The sequence below is a fragment of the Silurus meridionalis genome, chromosome 8 (assembly GCF_014805685.1).
Source record: "Silurus meridionalis isolate SWU-2019-XX chromosome 8, ASM1480568v1, whole genome shotgun sequence".
Lineage (NCBI taxonomy): Eukaryota > Metazoa > Chordata > Actinopteri > Siluriformes > Siluridae > Silurus > Silurus meridionalis.
In genome coordinates, this window is record NC_060891.1 from 14,742,466 (window position 1) to 14,764,378 (window position 21,913).

Consider the following 21,913-nt stretch of genomic DNA (forward strand, 5'->3'; position numbering starts at 1 on the left):
AACAATTTCTTCAAGGCTGAGTGAGGACCATGAATAGATTAAGAAGTGAATTGTGAAAGCATGTACCTTTCACCGCATATGCACGTTGATATTTAGTTCAAGGTAAAGTGTGCAGCGCAGACAGGAATCCCACATCACATTAAGCCATCGGATTTTGTTCTTGTGGCAGTGCAAATATAGCGAGCATTTGTTTCTATATTCAGATGAGTGCAACACATTTTGTCCTTCTAAATGGGCCATAGGTACTTGAGTGAGTTCAAAGGTATTTCAGCAGCATCCAGAAAGGCCATTGTGTAGCAGCTTTTCACTAGAGTTGACTCACAACATTCCACTCCGTCTCTGATGCTAAAATGTGCTGAGGTGCTTGCAATGTGTTGAGATCTGAAATTTGTAATATTCACCACAGAGCAAAAGGAAATCACTTTAAAAACCAAGTTTAATCTGTTTTAACCAAGCCCAAGTGTTGTTCAGTTAAAGAGACTCAAGCAGGGTTAACACCAGGCTGTTTTGAACGCTCTCCACGTTCTTTGCTCACTTGTTTGTTCCTTGTTTTCATGTTCCTCGGAAACAAACTTTATTTAGTGAAAAGGGTTACTGCAGCGTCGGGTGAAAAACAAAACGGCCTCTTGGTACAAATAAAACCTTAATCATAAAAGTCATCAAAGTCACTGTTATTAGCGTTGCAGGAACGAGGACACAAGGCCATTTCTATTTCCGAGTTGGTGTCATCTGAATCGCCCCAAAAAGCTGAGAAAAAATAAAAATATATTAAAATTTATATGTATCACTATCTGCAATCACAAACCATTCAAATGCATAAGTAATAATAAATGTGTGTTTATTAATAATTTCATTGTCACTTAGTATACACAAACATGTATGCATATAATATAAGTATAAAGGATGAGATGCATTGATACAGACAGAATCTGGTTCAGCTAAAAATCAATAACTAATATGTTTCAATAAAAGTTTAATTTTTCATGCAAATTTTGATCATATACATGCTTATTACTGACTGGTGTCAAGGACAGTCCCTTGGTGCTTTTAAATAAAATACAGAAAGTCTTACTACTCAAAGTATATGAATTAATTGCTAACTGCTAATAAAGCAAGCTTTTAAGATGTAGATGAGTCAGAAATAAAAGACAATGTGGCATGCTGCTTGAAAGAAACAAAATGATCATTTTCCAATAGGCCACCCTCTGAAGTGTTTTGCACCTCTAGTATCACTGCAATATGCCACGATTACAATTATCTTTATAAAGAATATCATATTTTCAGGTACAACAGTTCCCCTGACCAGTTTGGCTTTTTTCCACCTGTTACTAAGTAATAGAAACACACTGGAAACTTATTAATATCTTCTCACAACTGTTTCCATGTTTACAATTTAATACCATGGCTTTCATTTGCTTATTATTGGGCTTCGATTATATCAAGTCAAGTCCTACTTAATAAGCTGTTACTAAACGATAGCATACTTGTGCAAGTACATTAAAATAAATAATGTCAGAACTATGCACTTAGTGAAAATTTATTAACATAATCTCACCAATCAGATTTGTGAATTCAACAACACTGTGGCAAATTAACTTTTAATAATGTTTTAAGAAGAAGCAATACATTTAAATGGCTATCTACCAAAACAATGTAGTGCAATTTAGACCTTCAATCCGCCTGATAACTACATTCGGTCTTACCTTTTGACTGAACTGCAGAGAAGGCCTGGGTTTTTATATTTGCATCATTCCTGTCAAAATAAATAAATAAATTCATTAATAAATCAAACACATTCATACATATATTTAATATTTAATATATTATATAGTTAATATTAAGAATGGCTCCAATGTGCGTCCCCCCCAAAATCTATCACAAAATCAAAATCTTTTTATCATGTCAAAGCAAATAACTATACAGAGTACAAAATCCTGTCACATTTCTTTTGGTCATACTCTTTAAAGGCATCACATCAATAGCACAAATCTTTGGCTGCTGTTGTCAGTCGCATGGCATCAGACTTACTGGCAGCCTATAATTTTTTTCACTGTAGTGATTATGATGCCAGTCTGCCCATTTAAAAGCTTTTTCTTTTGATTTAAACACCATACTGTATATACAGGTGTGTGCGCGCATGTGTGTGTGTGTATATATATAAAACACATTACATTACACTACACACACACATATATGCACCAAGTCACAAAAGCACTACATGGGCTGTATGTGCAATTTGCACGTCACACAGATGTTCTGTGAGGACCTGATGATCAAAACGTCAACAATCAACTCACTTGAATCATTAAATTATCATTTAATATTCAGTTTATTATGATAAAATAATGATACTGATTAATCTGCAGTGTGATAATCCTCACTAACAAGAATTCACAATGACCCTGTTTTTTTAAAAATAGGATTCACAAAAAATAGACAAAAAGATGGTAAAAGCATATATTTCTTAAAGATTCATCTCACCACTTAGCATTTTATAAAAACAGAGACAGATTTTTCCCTATTTTACACAGACCAAAAAAAAATGTGGGGAAAAATTTTTTTTCAGAACAAAAAACAAATATTTATATATATATATATATATATATATATATATATATATATATATATATATATATATATATATATATATATATATATATATATATATTTATATATATTTATATATTATATATATGGAAACTTCCAGGGAGCTGCCATTTGCCTGCTAAGGCTGTTTGCAAACGAGCAGAGTGGCCAAATAAACTTCCTTGACTCCTTTTCTAATTGTGCTGAAGGACCCAGTCAAGGCCCTCCTTATTCACAAGTGTTCTGAGCAGAGGGTTGCTGGGTTCCCATAGCATCAGTGATATCTGTATGTAAATGAGTGACCCCTGGCAAGCCTTTGATCTGTAGCAATGCATATGCAAGAGCCCAAGCTACTTTTCATACAGGCTTCCTCTTCAATTTCCATCAGCACAGGGTCTATTCAGGTCCTAACAATGTCGTCTTCGTCTTCATCTTTATCAGCGTCCTCGGCGTTATCATATACCCATATTGTTTATTCGGCGCCTTTCTCTTTTTTTGTGCGTCTCAAAGAAAATAAAGGAAAATAAGAAATCTTGGGTTATTCCCAGAACTCTCCAGGTCAGCACCCCTGATCTGAATCGATCCACATTTCAGTCAAACATCCATCATTTTCTAGTCATTCTTGGCAACTGCTAAAATAAGATGGCCTTTTTGCTTAAATGTGTATATTCAAGCACACTTTATAGTATGTAGTATCTATTACAACAATAATCGAATAGGATTACTTCCTAGTTTCAGCACTCGTTTTTTTATATAAATGATCCTCCAACGTTAAATAAACAGGATGCAAAGTATGTACTTTAATGCTTTTCTTTTTTTTTTTTTTGCCGAAATGTATTTCACAAATGATGCATAATATAACTCGTTAGAAATGTTCTGCAAGGTGAAGTGATTATGAACTAGTGGAAAACTATGAATACACCCTGCTTTTGTAATTTACTAACCTCTAGAGAAGATGCAAACAAAAAAAAAAAGGATTTTGTTTTTTAAATGCAGATTCTTGATGTAACCTTGAAGAGCACAATGGTATATTAAATCTCATTAATCGTGTAATCGCGTAACTGAACTGAACTTCGGACAACTGCTGTGTGTTTGATAATTAAACAATCATGATTTACATTTCTGTATGCAGAACTATACAAAATATCAATAAAAAAAAAAAGCACACTTAGTATAGTATAGTATAGCTGCAAAAGTATTAAACATCAGTTTTTCTTTTCATCTCTTACACCAATCAACAAATTGTCCTTTTGTGTTTATAACAAGAACAAGCAAAATAATAAATGCCTGTTTCTGTGTGTAAAATTGGGCTCTTCTTCTATGACTTGCATGCCATGGGAACGCTCCATCAAATGCTCCTCTTCAGAAGGGACGGGTCTGATTTCAAGACATGATTACCATAGAGAGCTGCGGATGCCACTGACCCCTCCAATCTAATATTCCATTTCCATAAACATTTATGCCAGTTCATCTTGTGCTGAGGTTCACTTAATTGAGGCAACGAATCTGAATATGTAAGACTGGACCGGCGACTGTTTGGCTGTGTCTCATACACGGAGGTGAATGTAATGTGTAAAATGATGCAAATTACCACTTTGACGGAAACCTCTGTTTTACCTCCGCTGCAGTGCTCGTGTAGTTTTTTTCCCCCCAGTGTCTGTTGCACATTGTTTTGGGCATTAGGACGTACCTGCAATGTTAGATGCAAAGTGCCCCCGTTCATTTCCATGCAAGCGTTCGTTACATTAATATATGGGACATAATATATGTGTGGGTTGCCGTTATGAATTTAAAACGAGAATAAAAAGGCAGACAGCACATTGTATTCACTGGGCTACAGGTAAACAGACTGCTCCTGTTCCATGCTTGGCATCTGGGCAGTCATTTTCATAATAACAGTGATCTCGCATCATTATAGTTGTGTGATTAAACATAATAAAAGGGTCTGGGAAACGAGACCGTTTCTCTGCTCTGAAATTGTTTTTGAAAAGAAACAAACATGCGGTCAAAGTCCCTGCACTACTGCGTTTATTATTATCCCTCATTCATGTCACTTAACAATATCTCTTCAAAGAGATTAAGCAAAAATGCCTGATGGAAGACAGGCAGGTTGAAAAGAAACAAGGATGGGAGAAAGAGGAGAAATGAAATACATAATAAAAATCTAATTAATTTCTTGAACCGAAGAATTTGCAAAGAATTATATATGTCAAGTATCATTTCAAACTAGCATCTATTGTGTATTGTAATTAGTCACATGTGATTATGGAAAATTCCGCTTATTTACTTGGGTTAAAAAAAAAAATTACCACCCACACAGAAATGCTAATAGCATATGCACTCTGAAACAATGTTTGTGTAAGGGTGCAAAAATGAGGCAGTGCCGCCATTCTCACCTCCTCCCACACTCATTGCAGCACTGACCTGCAGCACGCCTGATTTCGGATTGATTAGACCTCTGCACTGCACTGCGGCCGGAGGAGGTGGGTGAGGGGATATGGGGAGTGTCACAATGAGGTAATGACTTAGTCAAGAGCAACAAGAGCGACCTCTACAGGACACTGTCCGGAAATGACTCGGTTATTCAGTAAGCTGAAATATGACTGCTCTCTATTGGCTGAGCACAAGAACTGCATGGATTTTATGATTGGGGTTGTTTTTTTTTTGCTATAAGTACACTAAAGAGAAGCTCGTGGGAGCAATTACAAGATTTTAGAAATGTACTAAAATCCAGAATTAGGCAGTAAAATATGAAGTTATGCCAGTAAATAAATTGAAATCGCTAAAGTGAAAATAGAGAATGTAGCATCGGAGGAGCAAACATGAAAATAATCAAACACTATCAATAAATAAAAAGAACAACGAGTAATGTCCAGTGCATACATGATGAGTAAACATGTTTTAAAACAACAAGGTTGTGTAAAATTATACAGTGGCATTGATTTAACTTTTAACTTAACTGGCTTGTTGAAGTCACAAAAAAGCAGAGTGACCCCCAGTGGCTGCGAGGTATGAATGCTGCAACTATATCTTTCCTCTGTCCCTCCCTCTCTCCCCCTTTCTCCCCCTCTCTCTCTCCCACACACACACACACACACACACACGCACGCACACCCCACTTCACAACTACCTAGCTGGCAGGCCAGGCAGACCATTACGAGTATTTGTGTATGTAGGAATTACCTTATGCTTTCTTGCCACAAAATAAATTATGGAGCAAGTGCATTGTGTCTCATACTTGTTGTATGGCAACAAAACATTTAAGAAACCATAGAAAGCCACATTTAAGAAACCAAGTTACTCACAACTATGCAGCTTGCAACTAAATAACATCAGGAAATAATCCATGTGGAGGAAATCAGAGTCGCAGCACATGCCTACAGTAGAACAGGACAGAATAGCTGCAGGAGAGGAGGAAGCTGTGGCATGCACCCCTAAACAAAGGAAGGGAACAAGTGGTCTTTACAGGGAGCGTGGCTTCTTTACTACCCTGCGTACTATTCTACTATCGTGCGTTTCATCCCTACTGGGGCACAAAAGCATTATTGATTTACACACTACAATGCCAGCAAAAGATTTAGTTTGGCTTATCTTTAATAAACTGTAGCTGATCTGTTTGCTTTCCATGTCATTAATATTAATACAGCACTGTGCGTATAAAAGTAGCTTACAGCAAGGGAGAGCAAGAGAGCGTGCGCATGTGTGTGGGAGAGAGAGACAAAAAGAGAAGGAAAAATAAGAAAGACCCCAATTCTCTCCAGTGCCATAATAGTAAAATGAGCAGATATAAATGTGTTAAGAGTATCTCTTGCATCTTGTATGGACTGCATGCATTTAATCTGGAAAGCTTATTAAGGAGCGAGTCATTGCTATGCAAAGAAGCGCTCAACGCTTTTCTCTGCTCCTTTCAGCCGAGTGCAGTGTTTGGCCAATAGGCCTGGCCCCCCGCCTCCCATTGGGCATTCATAACATGCAACATTTGCACAATGTATCTCTCAAAGGCTACTGAATAGGGGGCCTTAATACTCATGTAAACAACTGCAAACCAATTACTTAATGAATCGGCCCCACAAATAATGAGGAGCAGCACAAAAGCCCATAAATGCATTTTTTTGCAGCAAAGCCCTGCTTTAAACTCCAATCCCTCAGCTGTAGCGTCGGCTTAACTGCCACATCGTAATTATGGCTAAGACAACAGAGAGGCAGGCATAATTTTTTTTTTTTCAACTTTAGGCCCAGCCAGCTCGTCTTTTGATGTTGCTCATCATCTCAGTAACAAAATAACAGCAATAAGTGTGTATATGTGTGTGAGCGAGAGAGAGAGAGAGAGAGAGAGAGAGAGAGAGAGAGAGAGAGAGAGAGAGAGATGAGCACATGTTTTGTAGTGTTCAAGTGTAGGGCACTTGTGGAAGCAATAAAGCGCAAGAAATTGCAATGGTAAGAGGCATTCTTAAACAGGAAAAAAAAAATATGAAAGCGTTCACTGGAAAACTACACAACACTAAAAAATCTTCTGCCTTTAAACTGCAACACTATATTGAACTGATTTACAACCAGTCCAAGCAAACAAAAACACTGTGACCTCATCACTGAAATGACCGTCCTGAGGTCTGGGTGTCTTGCTCAACAGATTCTGACAGTGTGTGCTATAACTTGGAGCTGTGGGGTGTGGTGGGTGAGGGGGATGGGTTATGATCTGAAAGCATCTTGCCCAGGAGATGGCTCATGTTTATTAATGCAGCCATTCATTGGGCAGGCCATGGCATCCATCAGAGAGCTCTGATCGAGTGTGGCCATTATGCCTTTCCCTTGGCTAATAGTGTAAGCTAGCCAGGAAAGGAAAACGAGAGAGAGAGAAAGAGAGATGGATAGAGAGAGAGAGAGAGAGAGAGAGAGAGAGAAGGAGTGCACAGAACAAAAAGAGGCAGTGCAGAGGAGAGCTTGGGCCAACAGACTCCTGGCCCTTGTGTCAGCACGGCGCTCAGTAATCACATGAAATCAAAGACGATTACTCCTCATAATGTTTGCCCACCCATTACCTGCCCTAATACATCCACAGTGAAGAGGCATATCAGCACGGAGAGCCCTGCTCCTCTGCATTTCATAGCTGATTGTACATAGATTTATTGATGTGCGAGTTAAAATATTCTACACTCAAGCTTTTCTGTGATTTAAAGCTGTGATTTGGAAAAGCAATCAAATATACTGCTGTGTGAGGATGCATGTTATTAAAAAGTGTAAAAATTCATCACAGTTCTCTATTTAAATTATTATTATTTTTTTTATTAAAACACGTAAATCACCATCACTCAAACAGTTTCTTACCGCATGTTGTCTTGAATTAGCCTCTTGCTACTCCCTGGTTTTTCACTATCTGATAAACCTGTGAATATAAAAAAGTAAGGCACGTGCACTACAAGTGAACTGTTCCATTACTAATGAAAATATGGCAATTATATAATAGAACACTTGGATTACATGACATGACATAACATTACCACTATAACCCGAGAATCACCAGTGTGTGTGAATTCACTGCTTAGCATTGTGTAAACAATAGTAGTCTTCAAAAAAAATCTAGATCATTTACCTGATGGCTCGAAGTCAGAACCATCTTCGTCCTCTTTCTCCTTCTGTGCATTCTGCCACTGGTTCTCTTGTGTGACTGATTGTTTAAGCAGCTGATATGCTTTTGTCTCTACAAAAATAAAGATAAAAGATAAAACACACACACACAAAACAGGCTGATCAAATATTTGCCCAGGACCTGGGTTTCCAACTTTGCAGAGCCTCTGTGTTTGATGAACCAACAGGAGCCTTTGAGAGCTCTGATGAGGAAAGAGTGGAGGTGGAAAGACAGAAGATGAACACTAAACTATTGATTTAGTTCAGAAACGAAGCAGCCGGTTTGTCGCCATGCAACAAGAAGCACGCTATCCTTTTTGTTATCGCTCATCAGACCTCAATTCAGACCTCAAATCATGCTTCTGTCTCAAAACATTCAAAAGGAATAATGATAATGGTAAGACAGCATTAACATGGTGTTCTTTAAACTAAAATTTTACATTTAAGTAATAATAATCTCTGCTGCTCACACTTGCTGAACTATTATGAGCTCATCCTTTATTGTTTTACTTTGAGCTAACATTCCAAAAGTTTTGTTTCAAAAGTAGCTTTAAGTAGCGCTCTATATTTTATATATATATATAATATATATATATATATATATATATATATATATTTTTTTATAATTATGTTATAGATTTTTATTTAATGCCGTTGATGATCTGAAATGTGCATCTTCTATCTATATGCATGTAGCTTGTTTTACAGTCATAATCCAGCATGCGCTCACCTGCCTAAAATACTGTATACTGATGGCAGATCCAACTTCATAAACCAAATTATTTAAAGAATTGTCAGGTAAACCTTTGAGAGCCAAACTAACTGAATGAGATTGTAGGATTTTTCCTACTTTCACTACAACTGATAAGAAAATTCAAAATAATAATAATAATAATAATAATTTAAAAAACAAAGAAGAAAAAAAAAAAGAAGAGGAAGATAATAATGACAGGCAGAAAAAGGAAAATAATAACAATGACAATTGCTCCTGAACGATAGCTCCTAAAGTGACTGTATAACATGCAAAAAAGACATTATACTCTGCGATGCCTCATTACCTCACTGGCAATACTAGAAATGTTGACATGCACGCTACATAAACAGTGCCTTTCCCCCCTATTTTTATTGACTAAGAAAGCTAAACTAAATCTGAAGGTTGCTTTCATGTGTGCTGCAGTCTACAAAAACATCACTGTGCGCAGTGAATAGAATAGAAATAAACACATTAAAAGGGATTTATTTAGATGATTTGGGTGTTTACAGTGATGACTGCAAAAGAACGATCCTAGTGACTGCCTGGTAAACATCTCCGACCTGCGCAGGGATAACAGAGGTGTTTTTCTTTTTCTTTGTGCTTTTTTTGTACTGCAGTGCCTTTGATTAGTGGCAGTAAGATGCTGGACTTCTTTCTTTAGGCAACCCAGCAGATGAAAGGCACAGTATGAAATCAGATAGCCAAGTGGAATAATGGACAGTTTTACATTTCTGAGCCTGGTGCTGGGGGCTTGCTACTCTGAACTCTTAAAGACATGCCTTCACATCCAATCTTTTCAAGTCTGCCTCTAGCTGTAGAAGATAATGAGAACCAATGCCAGATCTTGTATGGCACCCCCCAGCTGGCCGGAGGACAATTAAATGGCTGCATTATGCCGCCGGAGAATCTCAGCTTCATGTGTACCGATGACAGAAAAAAGGGGGAGATGAGCTTGTTTTCTCCTGTGATAATTAGAAGACCTGTTCTGCTGCTCAGCTAAAACTTTCACCTCCATCATCTTTTCACAAATGTCTGTTTTGGGGGAGAGGCCCCCCGTTATTCAGTGACAAAGAAAAGAATCTTCCAATTGGGCGGGATGTCTGTACTGACTTTTTACCTCTAATAGGAATACTTTCCACAGGGCTTTGGTTGGTACTGTCCTCTTCATCACTTTGTTCTCCTGGAAAGAAAGAAACGAGAGAAAGAAAAGCATGGTAAGGGGCTGTTGTGCAGCCTTTGTGTATCTGAACAGCAGGACTGATAGGGACAGGGACTGGGAAAGGTTTAAATGGGGAATGGATGGTCGGCTAGGCATTATCGGGGAAAAAGAAATGCAATTCTGACACAGCATTTTCTCATGAGTATTCCAAAGCCCCACTACCCTGCTCTTCTTCCAATCTGCTCTTCTTGCAATCATGACCTTGTCTGCATCTTAGACCTGTGTGGGCATCAAGTGCCATAACCAACTAACTCACTTTTTGTGTTATGCAGGATGCTTTTTAAATGTAATCTTTGCATAACAGATCAGCTATTTATATAATTAACTAAACGTCTATTTGTAAGTGTTGCATATTTTATAGAACATTATACCATAAAAGTATTACATTACAATATCTTGAACTTATATACTTACTGTAGTTGTAATTACTGGAAAAAGTTACTATTTACACATGCAAGTAACAAATTGACAATGGCACTAACAAAAAAACAAAAAATCTAATACTAACACAGATCAAAATAATTTGATATGACTGACGCACGGGCAACACTATATCTCGAGAGAAGAAAAAAAATCCACATCCATTATTTTCAGGCAGTATGTTGCTCTGGACTAGAATATGCACAACCCTGAAGCTTAACTTTACTGTTCAATTCATATTAATGTACCCAGCAATTTTTTTCTTTTGCATAATACATTTAAAACAGCCCTTCAGAGCCACCTACTGGTACTGGGTAGCTTTTCTGTGCCTGTTAGTGATGCCTTTTTGCTGTGATGAATTATTGGCTACAAGCAATAAAAAAAAAATGCCTCATCGTTAAAACGGTACGTGTTAAATTTTTTATTTTCTGCTTCTTTAAAAAGGCCCTCTATGACCAAGCTAATTTAATTAAAGACTAAACAGCCCAAACAGTGCACTGTAACACACACATGGAAGCACATCTATGCATGCTTCAGAAATGCATAGATGAGCCTCACAAATTCTGGAACCAAGATATATAGAGTTTATTTAATTGATCCTCACCAAAATGATGAAATGAGAAATATATGGAGAAAGAAAGAGTCCAATTTGTTTATCCAAACCAAAGACCCTCACTGGTCAAGCATGCTGGAGCGTGTATCACAGCTTGAACTTGCATGGGTGTTTCTGAAACAGGCTCACTAATCTTTGTGATGATGTCACTTATGATGGTAACAGCAGAATTAACTCTTAAGTTATAGAAAACAAAATCTGCCAATTTAGAGAGAAAATGCATTTAACTTATTTGGAATAGACACCTTTATGACAATATAATCCAAAAGATACTATAGTAATTCCCGGACTATTAAGCGCACCCAAATATAAGCCGCACCCACTGAATTTGACAGATTTTTATTTTGAACATAAATACGCCGCACCTGTCTATAAGCCTACATTTAAACTAATGAACTTTACACAATGGCTTTAACGAAAGACAGTGTCTGTTACAGGCTTGTATCTAAACAGTAGCCTACCAAGAAAGTCATTGTTCACTGTCTTCCTCCTTCCTTTCACAACAATTTCTCTCAGGAGTTTTTCTTTTGGCATCGTCGTGCGTTTAAAAACCACCATCGGTGAAGCTTTTCTCCCGATGCCGTGCAGCTCAGAACACAGGTGAAGTGCGTTTTTTTCATGCCCGGTTGTTTTTAGCGTGACGTCGCATTTCCTGTTGCCAGTGCGAGTGAGCGGCAGGTCAAACGTCAGAGGAACCTCATCCATATTTATGATGTGGTGTGGCCTGATTCAGTGGAAGCACGATTTAATATAAAGAGTTTCATTGGTTCACCTGAACCCGTTTGGCAATTTCATTGGTCTAATGTTACGGGGATCAGTTTTTTGGCTTGAAGCTTGTGAAACCGGGAAAAACCCAGGAAAAATCCATAAATTAGCCGATTCATTGTTTAAGCCACAAGGTTTGAATCGTGGGGAAAAAAGTAGCGGAATATAGTCCGGAAAATACTGTACAGACAAAAAAGGACTTCATCTGCGGTAAAAGTCTAGGGTTTTTACAATCACCCGTACTTAACTGAAGTGAGTAGCATTTTACCTTGCCCCCAAAACAAAAGACCTATTAGAAACTACAAAAAAATCACAAAAAAAATGTCATTTACTTTAATATTTAAATATATTTGCACGCATTAAAAAAGGATGTTCCAAGTTCAAATATAGGAATATATTTTTTTGTTAGACATCAGCTTTCAGCAGTGTTTTGACCATAGCTACATTTTCTACATAACCTTGTGGAGGAGAAAATGGCAGTGTATGGCTAGCAAAAGTGCGAGTAGATGTGGGCGTGCACTGACCGCGTGTACCAGTGGAACTGAATGATTTCTTGGAGGGTCTGGCCGGTTTGATCTCCACGCTGTCATTTAAAAGCGAGGGTAAGCTGCAGGATGAGGAGTCCTCACTCTCCACTGAGTGATGAGTCTCAGCCGCATGGGTCAAAAGCCTCTTCAGCAGCACTTCGGCCTGTATCCCAACCGTGCACACACACACACACACACACACACACACACACACACACACACACACACACACAGAGATACACCTGTAACACAACAGCACTAAACATACTCCTCTACTCAATTCAGCATTGCTGACAGATAGAGACATCTAGAGTGACATAAATTACACAAAATTTCCAATTGTCTCCAACCGTGTAACTGATAACACATTCAAATAATTGGGACGTTATCAGCAGAGGATTTCCTGCCCGCTTCATCTCACTATGACATCTTCACAGGAAATGCAGGGTACAATTTAGAAAAAAGCAATAGCATGACAGCTGATGATGACTTTGATTATATCGCTAAAGGAATCACCCTTATCTAAAGAAGACGTCGCGGTATTTACTCTTTAAATCCCAACTCTCAAACAAATTGTACTATTCGAAACATTTAATGAGCATTAATCTGAAAACTTAAGCACTTCAAATGTTTTATGTAATTCTAGTATTTTAGCTCTAATCAGTATATCAGTAACCCAGATAACCAGAACAGACTTGCAGACATGCATGTCACAGTCCTTATTAACATAAAGCTGTATATTAGTTGAATTGCAGCCTGCCAAAAAGATCTTAGCAAACTGGTACATTTTAAATTTGGATATATTAGTCTTGCAAACTGGCGTGCATGCAAAACATTTTCTGTTCTCTCAGAGGAAACAAGGCAGAGAGAGAAAGAAAAGCACTTATCCTCCTGCTACTCTTGGCCATGAGGGTGGGAGAGCTGTTGGATCACACTCCTGAGAGCTCTAGACTTTCTCTTTCTTGTGATTAACCATTTTCAAACACTGAACTACTCTGGAAGACAAGACATTTTTACATTATTTCATGCATTTAAGCATTTTTGTATTCTGGTTTCATATATTTGGGGAAGATTTAATATCAGTCAGGAACTACTAATAAATAGTTTATTGATATTATGACAAACAAATTATTAGATTTTATTTCATAATTCTGAACTCAAATATATTCTGTATTTACTTATATATATATATATATTGTTTAGACTCAGATTTCCCTAAATGTTAATTCCTATTACAGAGGACACCTATAATAATAATTCATCATTTAGAGCCTTAGAGATGCCAGGCAAAACTCCATCTGTACTAAGCACTTATGGTATTTTAGTGCAACACTGGTACTGAGCTTTATTGTCAATAACAAATGGCACACCATTCAAAACGAACACGAGTCTACACCTATTTAAGGTTGAGTGGATAGAAGCGCTACCTTGTCTGCGTAGGAGGCATTGTAGTGCACTAGGAGTGGAGTGAAGAGCTGCACGATGCTGTTGAGGGAAAGAATCCTATGCTGCAGCAGCTGAAGGGCGTGTGTAAACCAGCGCTCCCACAGAGCAACACTGTCACCAGCCAGACAAGACCTGAACACACACATACACACATGTATAACTGGTCAGCATTTGACATTAAACCAGTGTTGAAAAATTACATGGTAATAATTTCTTACACAAAGCATACACCATCAAAATGCACCCAACATGTTTATTTCACAAAAGAAAGCAAAAAAAGACAAGTGAGAATAACAAGGAGAGGATAGTCCTTAGCATCACGGCTTGTACGGATGCACCAAATATATCTGTTCATGTTATTATTCGAAGGTCCATATAAGACCATTCCATGGGTTAATCAGCATATTAATGTAGTAATCATGTGATCATATTTCTCTCTATTTTATGTTTATTAGGACTGAGTCTTTCTGATGAACTACACTGGTGCTTCTAAGAAAGATAATTACTTTAAACAGTCAAATGTAGGGAGAATCTAAGCAACATACACTATACAGCCATGCTGAGGCAGCAGCCTGAAGGTTGTGCACTACCTGATGTGTGCTGGATCTACTGTAGTGGACCAGTGTTTGCTGACCAGGTCACTGTGTAGCAGGCAACCATGAGGCGTATTCCATAATAACCAGGGCAGCTGTTGCAGAACCACAGCACCATATACACTCAGCTCCTCTCCTTTCAACTCTGCTCGCTGACTACACAGGCTGTGGAATACACAGTTATAAGCAGCCTAAATACACACAGGTTAAAACACACACACACACACACACACACACACACACACATACACACATACACACATACACACATACACTCTAATGGATTCAGTTTTGTACATGCACACACATGAAATTGCAAACTATTTATAATAATTAATTAACACCATTACAAATCGACCAGATTTGCAAGTTAAATAAGAAAATGGATCATTTTAAGATGCCAAACACATTCATTTGCTGACACACATCCTAATTATCAGCTCTTAACACAACAGCAGGAAGAAGAGAGTTACTATGACAATTCACTGTGATCTGAAACCCTTCAGAAGCCGCGATTTATTGATAGAATGTTGCTGGTGCCAAGTAATGACACTTAATCTAAAGTGAGTGCTCTTAAAGACAGGATAATGCAATTTCCAATGGAGGTATAAACACCACTGCAATGAGGAGAAGACGACTCGGGGAAAAGCTACCAATTGTACCTAATGATTTCTTGGAGTCTCTGTTCGCTGACAGCAGGGTTACTGTACAGCTCGGTGTCTCTGGCAGGGAGTCGCTTCTCGATGTTGTCCAGCAGATAAATGAATTCTCCAACGGCCAGTCTGAAATTAGAAAAGTAAATTGATGGCAGAATAAAAACGACCACCTTTTATGTATTATCTACATGTGTGTGCTTCATACATTACTAAAAGGGAATAAAATAAAAAAATAAATTTTTTAGAAAAATCCCCAATTAGGACAGCGGTTAGTACAAATAAGAATGCAGAGCTACAGACAACAAAGTTGAGACTATTGCCCATTGAAATACGAAAAAAAAAAATTTTGCATTTTTTTTTGTCAACAAATCAATCTCAGTTGTTGACAGAAAATACTATTATTCATATATCCGTCTTTGTGTATTATTAATCAGAGCTAAATCTTGAGCCTTTCCCACATGAAAGGTCCTAAAAGAATAATTGCTTCAGAGGTCAGAGGCCATAATACAATCAACTGCCTCTGTGATGACCGTTTCCTGGTAACATCCCGTGTGAGTTATATCCGTGACGATGTGTAGAGCACAAGCCATCTGGCCAAGCCCACTTCAGACTATTGCAGCATGGGGAAGAAAATGTTTTTACTAACACACTTTCCTTTAGCAATGGACCCAGCATCTATGGTTCTTTAGCCTTTAAAGTTTTATTCATTTATTTTAATAATGTGCTGTCCAATATTACTTGGATACATTTCTATCACCTCTTTCTACGATTTTAAAAAGCAAACACTAGCCAAAAAAAAAAAAAAAAAAAAAGAAGAACTGCTCTAAAGGCCAGGATATGCTTATATTCACACTTATGGCTTGCATTCACTGAGCTAGGAGAAGAAAGCGGGCATAGAGAGAAAAAAAAAAAAAAACAGCCTACTACTTATCTTGTCACAAGGCCAGATATTCATACTTAGACTTTACTTACTTTTGTAAAATCTGAAGGAAGCTCTTGCTTGGTCAGAACTGAATTATTACAAGGTGAAATAAAGTATATATAGGAAAATGATCAAAAACACAAGAGACCTCTGATGTCAAGAAAATGTACTTGGAAATGAGAGGCAATATTCATGTGTAAACTGTAGCAGAAGCCAGTATATCTATCTGGTTCTGTCAAATGCTTGAAAATACGAGCTAGTCAGTAAAGGTGTAATGATGTACAAAATGATCTATAATTTTTGTGCCTGATCGTAGAAGCCCAAATGTGTGCCTGAGGTGTCCATTCGACAACATTTGAGGGATCCATATTTTATATATTATATATATATATATATATATATATATATATATATATACGTAGATTGCAAAAAATTAAATAAAGCTACACTACATCTGGAATGATTTCTGGTGGCATGTCTGAATCAGAGAGCTTTTCCTATTCTACTGTAAGCTATGTGTTTCACTAGATTTGTTTTCACTCCCGCATTCTCCACTACCAAATAAGACTTCCTAATCGCTACAGTGATTTTAGGCCAGACTGAATCAGTGAGGAAAGGTAATGATAACAATATGCTGCATCATTAAACCATTACTAGTCAGTTTGCTACACATTTCACTAGAGGTATTTATGAAACTTCATTCTGAGAGCAGGCAATCTGTCCAACCACCTGCCTTTTTTTTACACACATTTCCATTAGGTCCACCATAAATCGTGTAACTATATTGTTATTTATCAATTATTATCGATTATTTTTTCATTAGTCACCATTTATCCTTCATCAGTAAAAGGAGCAGGTATAGTTTGGTGTGTTGCATTATTCCCAAGCCACTATGAAAAGCTGAGGTTTAAAGCAGGCCGCATTTTTAATCTATCTTGTTAATATTTTAATGATTAAAAAAACCCTGATCCTACTCTTACATATAGATTTCCTGATAAATTCCATTTGCACTAAAATCTGCTCATAATGAGCATAAAGCAGCTCGGCCGGTAATCGAATATGCTGCCGAGCAATTCAAATACAATCAAATTATATAAACTGGTGGACATCATCTCATGGGTACTCTTCCTAAAGTGCTGCCCACACTTCCATTTCTCTGAACACTCAGACAGTGTCAAGAAATTGTCGACTTTATGGCAAGCAACTCTCCCAAGTAGAAAATTGCTCCGTTATAGCATTATCAGGGATTAGGGCAATAATGTTGGATTCAGGGTCTAAGCCTTCCCTACATGATGTCCTGAAGCTGCCACTGAGTCACAATGATCAAAGGCCTATGAAGCATGACCCAAAGTTCATCAAATTCCCACGGACAGACATACAGCAGAACACACACGCATGCAAAAAATAAATAAAAATAAAAGTAATAAAATAAATGAAATTAATTCACTCACACAGAGACTCAAAAGACTGAAACAGAAAAAACTATTTTACATATGATTAGGCCTTGAAGATCGTTCCTCAATCTTTAATTAAACTGATATTTGATTGAGGTTTAGAAAATGAATATACTGCATGAGATCTGCATTGTACAGATTTGTACAATTTTGTTTGAAAGTTGAAATCTACCTATGTTCTGGCTTTGGGAAAAGAGGTTCTCTGGTCTCCACTCCAATCTGCGACTTTTCTTTCTCGTCAATTAGTGCAACATGGAGCCGATCACCAAGTGAAACTGAAACATTTCTGCTGGAGTTATGTGAAACTTCAGGGGTGACCTCTGCATCAGAGTTGTCAATACTGGGGCTCCTGCTTTTGCTCTCATCTGAAAGCACACACACATTATGAACATTTCACCATTCAGCATTTCAAGGGAGATCAAACAAAATGGTAAAAACAAGTGTTCTTAACTTGATAAAAAAAATTACCCACCTTTAATTTACATCAACTGTCTGTATGCATCTCTACTTACATCACATACCAATCACAGAAAGCAAATAAACACTTAGACCCCAACCTTTGCAATTGTGTAGTATTGTGAGACAAATGATAAGTGATCACCTTTCTTAAACCATAAGCAGGTGGTGTATATAACTGACCTGTGTTTATTCTGTTTGTGATGATGTTATGATTTGCAAAAACAACAGAGCACTGTCCTGCAATAGAGATTAAAAAAACAATATAGCAAAAACAAGTCTAACCTGGAATAGGTACATGATGATGCTGTGCCAACTCGGGTCCGGCATGATCTCCAGAGTTCCTGCGCACAGAGGAGTCCGTTATGTGTATGATATCCGGGGAAGCACTCTGACTAGGATGGTGCTGCAAGGACACACTGCTCTCTGGCCTGCTCATGCTTCTGTGATGAGAGCACACTCCAGATGCCTTCAAGGTCACATGAGGAGAAGTCAGCTGTTCTGACCCACACACCTTTACTTCTCTCACAAGCGCATCACAATCAAACACCAGCTGCCTTTCAGGAAAATCACTGGAGTTTAGAATGTCATCAGATAAAGATTTGTTGCCACTGGCTTTTGAAACGGTGGGGTTCATCAAAGGGCTGCTTTGTAGCAAGAAAGATGAAGGGTGATTAGCTTTTGGCTCAATCAGTGAATGTGCGCTCATGATGCCATCCTCCACCAAAGTGTCTTTGAGGGCTTGCCAACCCATTAAGGTGATAGCAGGTTGAGACGAGGTTCGCCCAGTGCTGAGAGGAAGTGACCGGCTTTGTTCCTGCTAATTATTTGTAAAGAGAGGGAGAAAAAATGTGAAATAACTTCTATCAAAATCATGGGGAAAGAATGAATAATATTTCCTAACAATATTTACATCACTTGCATATTTACAGTAAGGAAAATGTTTAAAAGAAGCAAACCTCTATTCTCGAAACAGAAGTGTGTTTTATATATACAGTGGTGTGAAAAAGTGTCATGATTTGTTTTTTTTTTGCATGTTTGTCACACTAATGTTTCAGATCATCAAACTAATTTAAATATTAGTAAATGATAAGTGAACACAACGAGCAGTTTTTAAATGGAGGTTTTTATTATTAAGGGAAAACAAAATCCAAAACTACATGGCCCTGTGTGAAAAAGTGTTTGCCCCTCTCCTTCCCAGGAGTGGCCGGCCGACCAAAATTACCCCAAGAGCACAACGACGACTCATCCAAGAGGTCACAAAAGACCCCACAACAACAGCCAAAGACCTGCAGGCCTCACTTGCCTTAGTTAAGGTCAGTGTTCATGACTCCACCATAAGAAAGAGACTGGGCAAAAATGGTCTGCATGGCAGAGTTCCAAGATGAAAACTGCTGTAGAGCAGAAAGGACATAAAGACTCATCTCAGTTTTGCCAGAAAACATCTTGATGATCCCCAAGACTTTTGGGAAAATACTTTGTGGACTGAGGGGATAAAAGTTGACCTCTTTGGAAGGTGTGTGTGCCATTACATCTGGCATAAGAGTAACACATTTCAAAAAAGAACATCATACCAACAGTAAAATATGGTGGGGGTAGTAAGATGGTCTGGGGCTGTTTTGCTGCTTCATGACATGGAAGAATTGCTGTGATATATGGAACCATGAATTCTGCTGTTTACCAAAAAATCCTGAAGGAGAATGTCCAGCCATCTGTTCCTGACCTCAAGCTGAAGCAAACTTGGGTTCTGCAGCAGGACAATGATGCAAACCACACCAGCAAGTCAACATCTGAATGTCTGAATGACTTTGGAGTGGCCTGAATCCTATTGGGATGCTGTGGCATGACCTTAAAAAGGCGGTTCATGCTGGAAAACACTCCAATGTGGCCGAATTACAACAATTTTGCATAGATGAGAAAACCAAAATTGCATTATGCGTTCACTTGTGTTATCTTTTACTAATATTTATATTAGTTTGATCTGGAAAAAGTGTATATATATATATATATATATATATATATATATATATATATATATATATATATATATATATATATATACACACACACACACACACACACACACACACACACACACACACACACACACACACACACACACACACACACACTCACACACACACACACACACACTCACACACTCACACACACTCACACACTCACACACACTCACTAATTTTAAGGCATCATTTATTTCAAGTAGACATCTTTTTTTCACATGAATTCACATTTCGAATAATTCTACCACTGTCTGTAAGTCATGAAGACAAACACATAGGAAGACTATATGCTGTACTATACTTAGGATCTCAGGCATGCACTGAATATAGTTTCCTTTCTTTCTTAAAATCTACTAAGCTTCATCCACAATCATTAAAAAAAGAATTCAGGGTGTGCTGGCTGCCAGTAAACTCAAAAATGTGTTTCAAAGGGCCATATGTAAGCCATTCAATTTGGGTAAAGGTTAGATTTCTTTTCCAATCATCTTTTCAGCCGAGTGTAGTGAGATCTCCGTCTTAACTTTTAATCTTCAGAAATGTTTTACTCCCACGCTCTGATTCATGCCTGCAATGGTACCACAGCACGATGAAGAAAAATCTGTCACACAAAAATAACAAAACGCGTGGCTTCTGTGTCTTTTCTGATAAGGGTCTTAAATACCAAACAGTTAGCTGCTTAATAACATCCACTGTAAACCGCAAGGCCTGCCTGCCAGATCCAGTGGTATAAAAAAGGAGGAGTGAGAGAGGAAGGAAAAGTTAATTTCTTGGCTGAGTGATTTCATCGCTAGCTGCAGGGCAAAGTAGAAAGTGTTTTGCTAAAGTAGCAATTGATTCTTCTATCAATCTGTGGCACGCGCCTGCTCTTCCAAGGAAAGTATTAAATATGAAAATCATATCCCGTTATCATGGCTTCCCAGCTTTCAGGCTGGTAAGCTCCCCTAATGAATACTGCTGCCTCGGGGACATGCGCGCAGCCAGCAGTGGCGTGTATGCATAATGGAGTGATTCCTCCCATCTCTGCTCATTGTAATATTGCCAGGCTCCGGGGGTGGGGGGGGGGGGTGGCGCAGGACACACAGTCACAAGTGACTGCTTGAGACAACATGCTCCAAGTCATTATGAGCCATCTTCCACATTTCATCTGAAAGCGCTCAAATGGCTTGAAGTGACGGAAAGAAGCAGCCGCAGGATCCAGCTACAGTTGTGGCCCAAGCACAGAATGCTGGATTAAGCACCTGTGCTACCACTGATATGATGACAAAACCATAGTGTCTACATAATGCCGATTTTGGTTTTGCAGAACTACAGAGTGAAGCGCACTTTAATTGGTCATAATCACAGATGGCTAATATAACGGTTTACTGCTAAGCGGTAAGCAGCAAAATACTGAGGCTAAAAAAGAAAGCAGACGGCCCATGCTCTTAACATAAAAGGTAGTCACTACAAGCCCGACGACCCCCCCCCCCCCCCAGCTTCATAAATATGCTTAACATTTTGGTTTAAAGCCTGTAATACTGCTTTATAAAAATTTTTAAAGAATCATTCCAGCTCCAAGAACATCACAGTAATTACCTCAAGCACTTCCCAAATACCTTTTGATCGTAAATTAATTGCAGCCTTTGAACACCAATATGCCACATAAAATGCAAAAATAAAAGTGTCTACTGAAGAAGAACTGCAGAGTAATGGATACGCTAGCTTACATTATTTTTCTCGCTCACTCGCTTTTCTTTTTGTGTATAAAAGGGAAATGGTGATATCTCTCGTCAAATGCAGAGATAGCTTTGCAAACCTCCATCGACTTGAAAGACCAAATAATGGTTTAAGAAAGCTCTTACCTTTTGTGCTTCGAT

General features: G+C 38.0%; 1 protein-coding gene across 4 annotated transcripts in view; it reads right to left on the reverse strand.

Annotated features, from left to right (window-relative positions):
- Positions 1–418: 418 nt before the first annotated feature.
- Positions 419–21,913, reverse strand: part of kiz (kizuna centrosomal protein) — a 26,491-nt gene continuing 4,996 nt past the window's right edge. For all 4 annotated transcript variants that reach the window (XM_046855899.1, XM_046855897.1, XM_046855896.1 and 1 more), the window contains 12 exons: positions 21,899–21,913; positions 18,322–18,856; positions 17,753–17,945; positions 15,211–15,330; positions 14,546–14,713; positions 13,937–14,087; positions 12,507–12,672; positions 10,083–10,145; positions 8,177–8,284; positions 7,912–7,969; positions 1,704–1,753; positions 419–747 (listed from right to left, as the gene is read on the reverse strand). The exon at positions 21,899–21,913 is cut by the window's right edge. In XM_046855899.1, coding sequence (XP_046711855.1) covers positions 644–747; positions 1,704–1,753; positions 7,912–7,969; positions 8,177–8,284; positions 10,083–10,145; positions 12,507–12,672; positions 13,937–14,087; positions 14,546–14,713; positions 15,211–15,330; positions 17,753–17,945; positions 18,322–18,856; positions 21,899–21,913 — 1,731 coding nt within the window. In that variant the 3' untranslated portion in view covers positions 419–643. The remainder of the gene's footprint in view (positions 748–1,703; positions 1,754–7,911; positions 7,970–8,176; positions 8,285–10,082; positions 10,146–12,506; positions 12,673–13,936; positions 14,088–14,545; positions 14,714–15,210; positions 15,331–17,752; positions 17,946–18,321; positions 18,857–21,898) is intronic.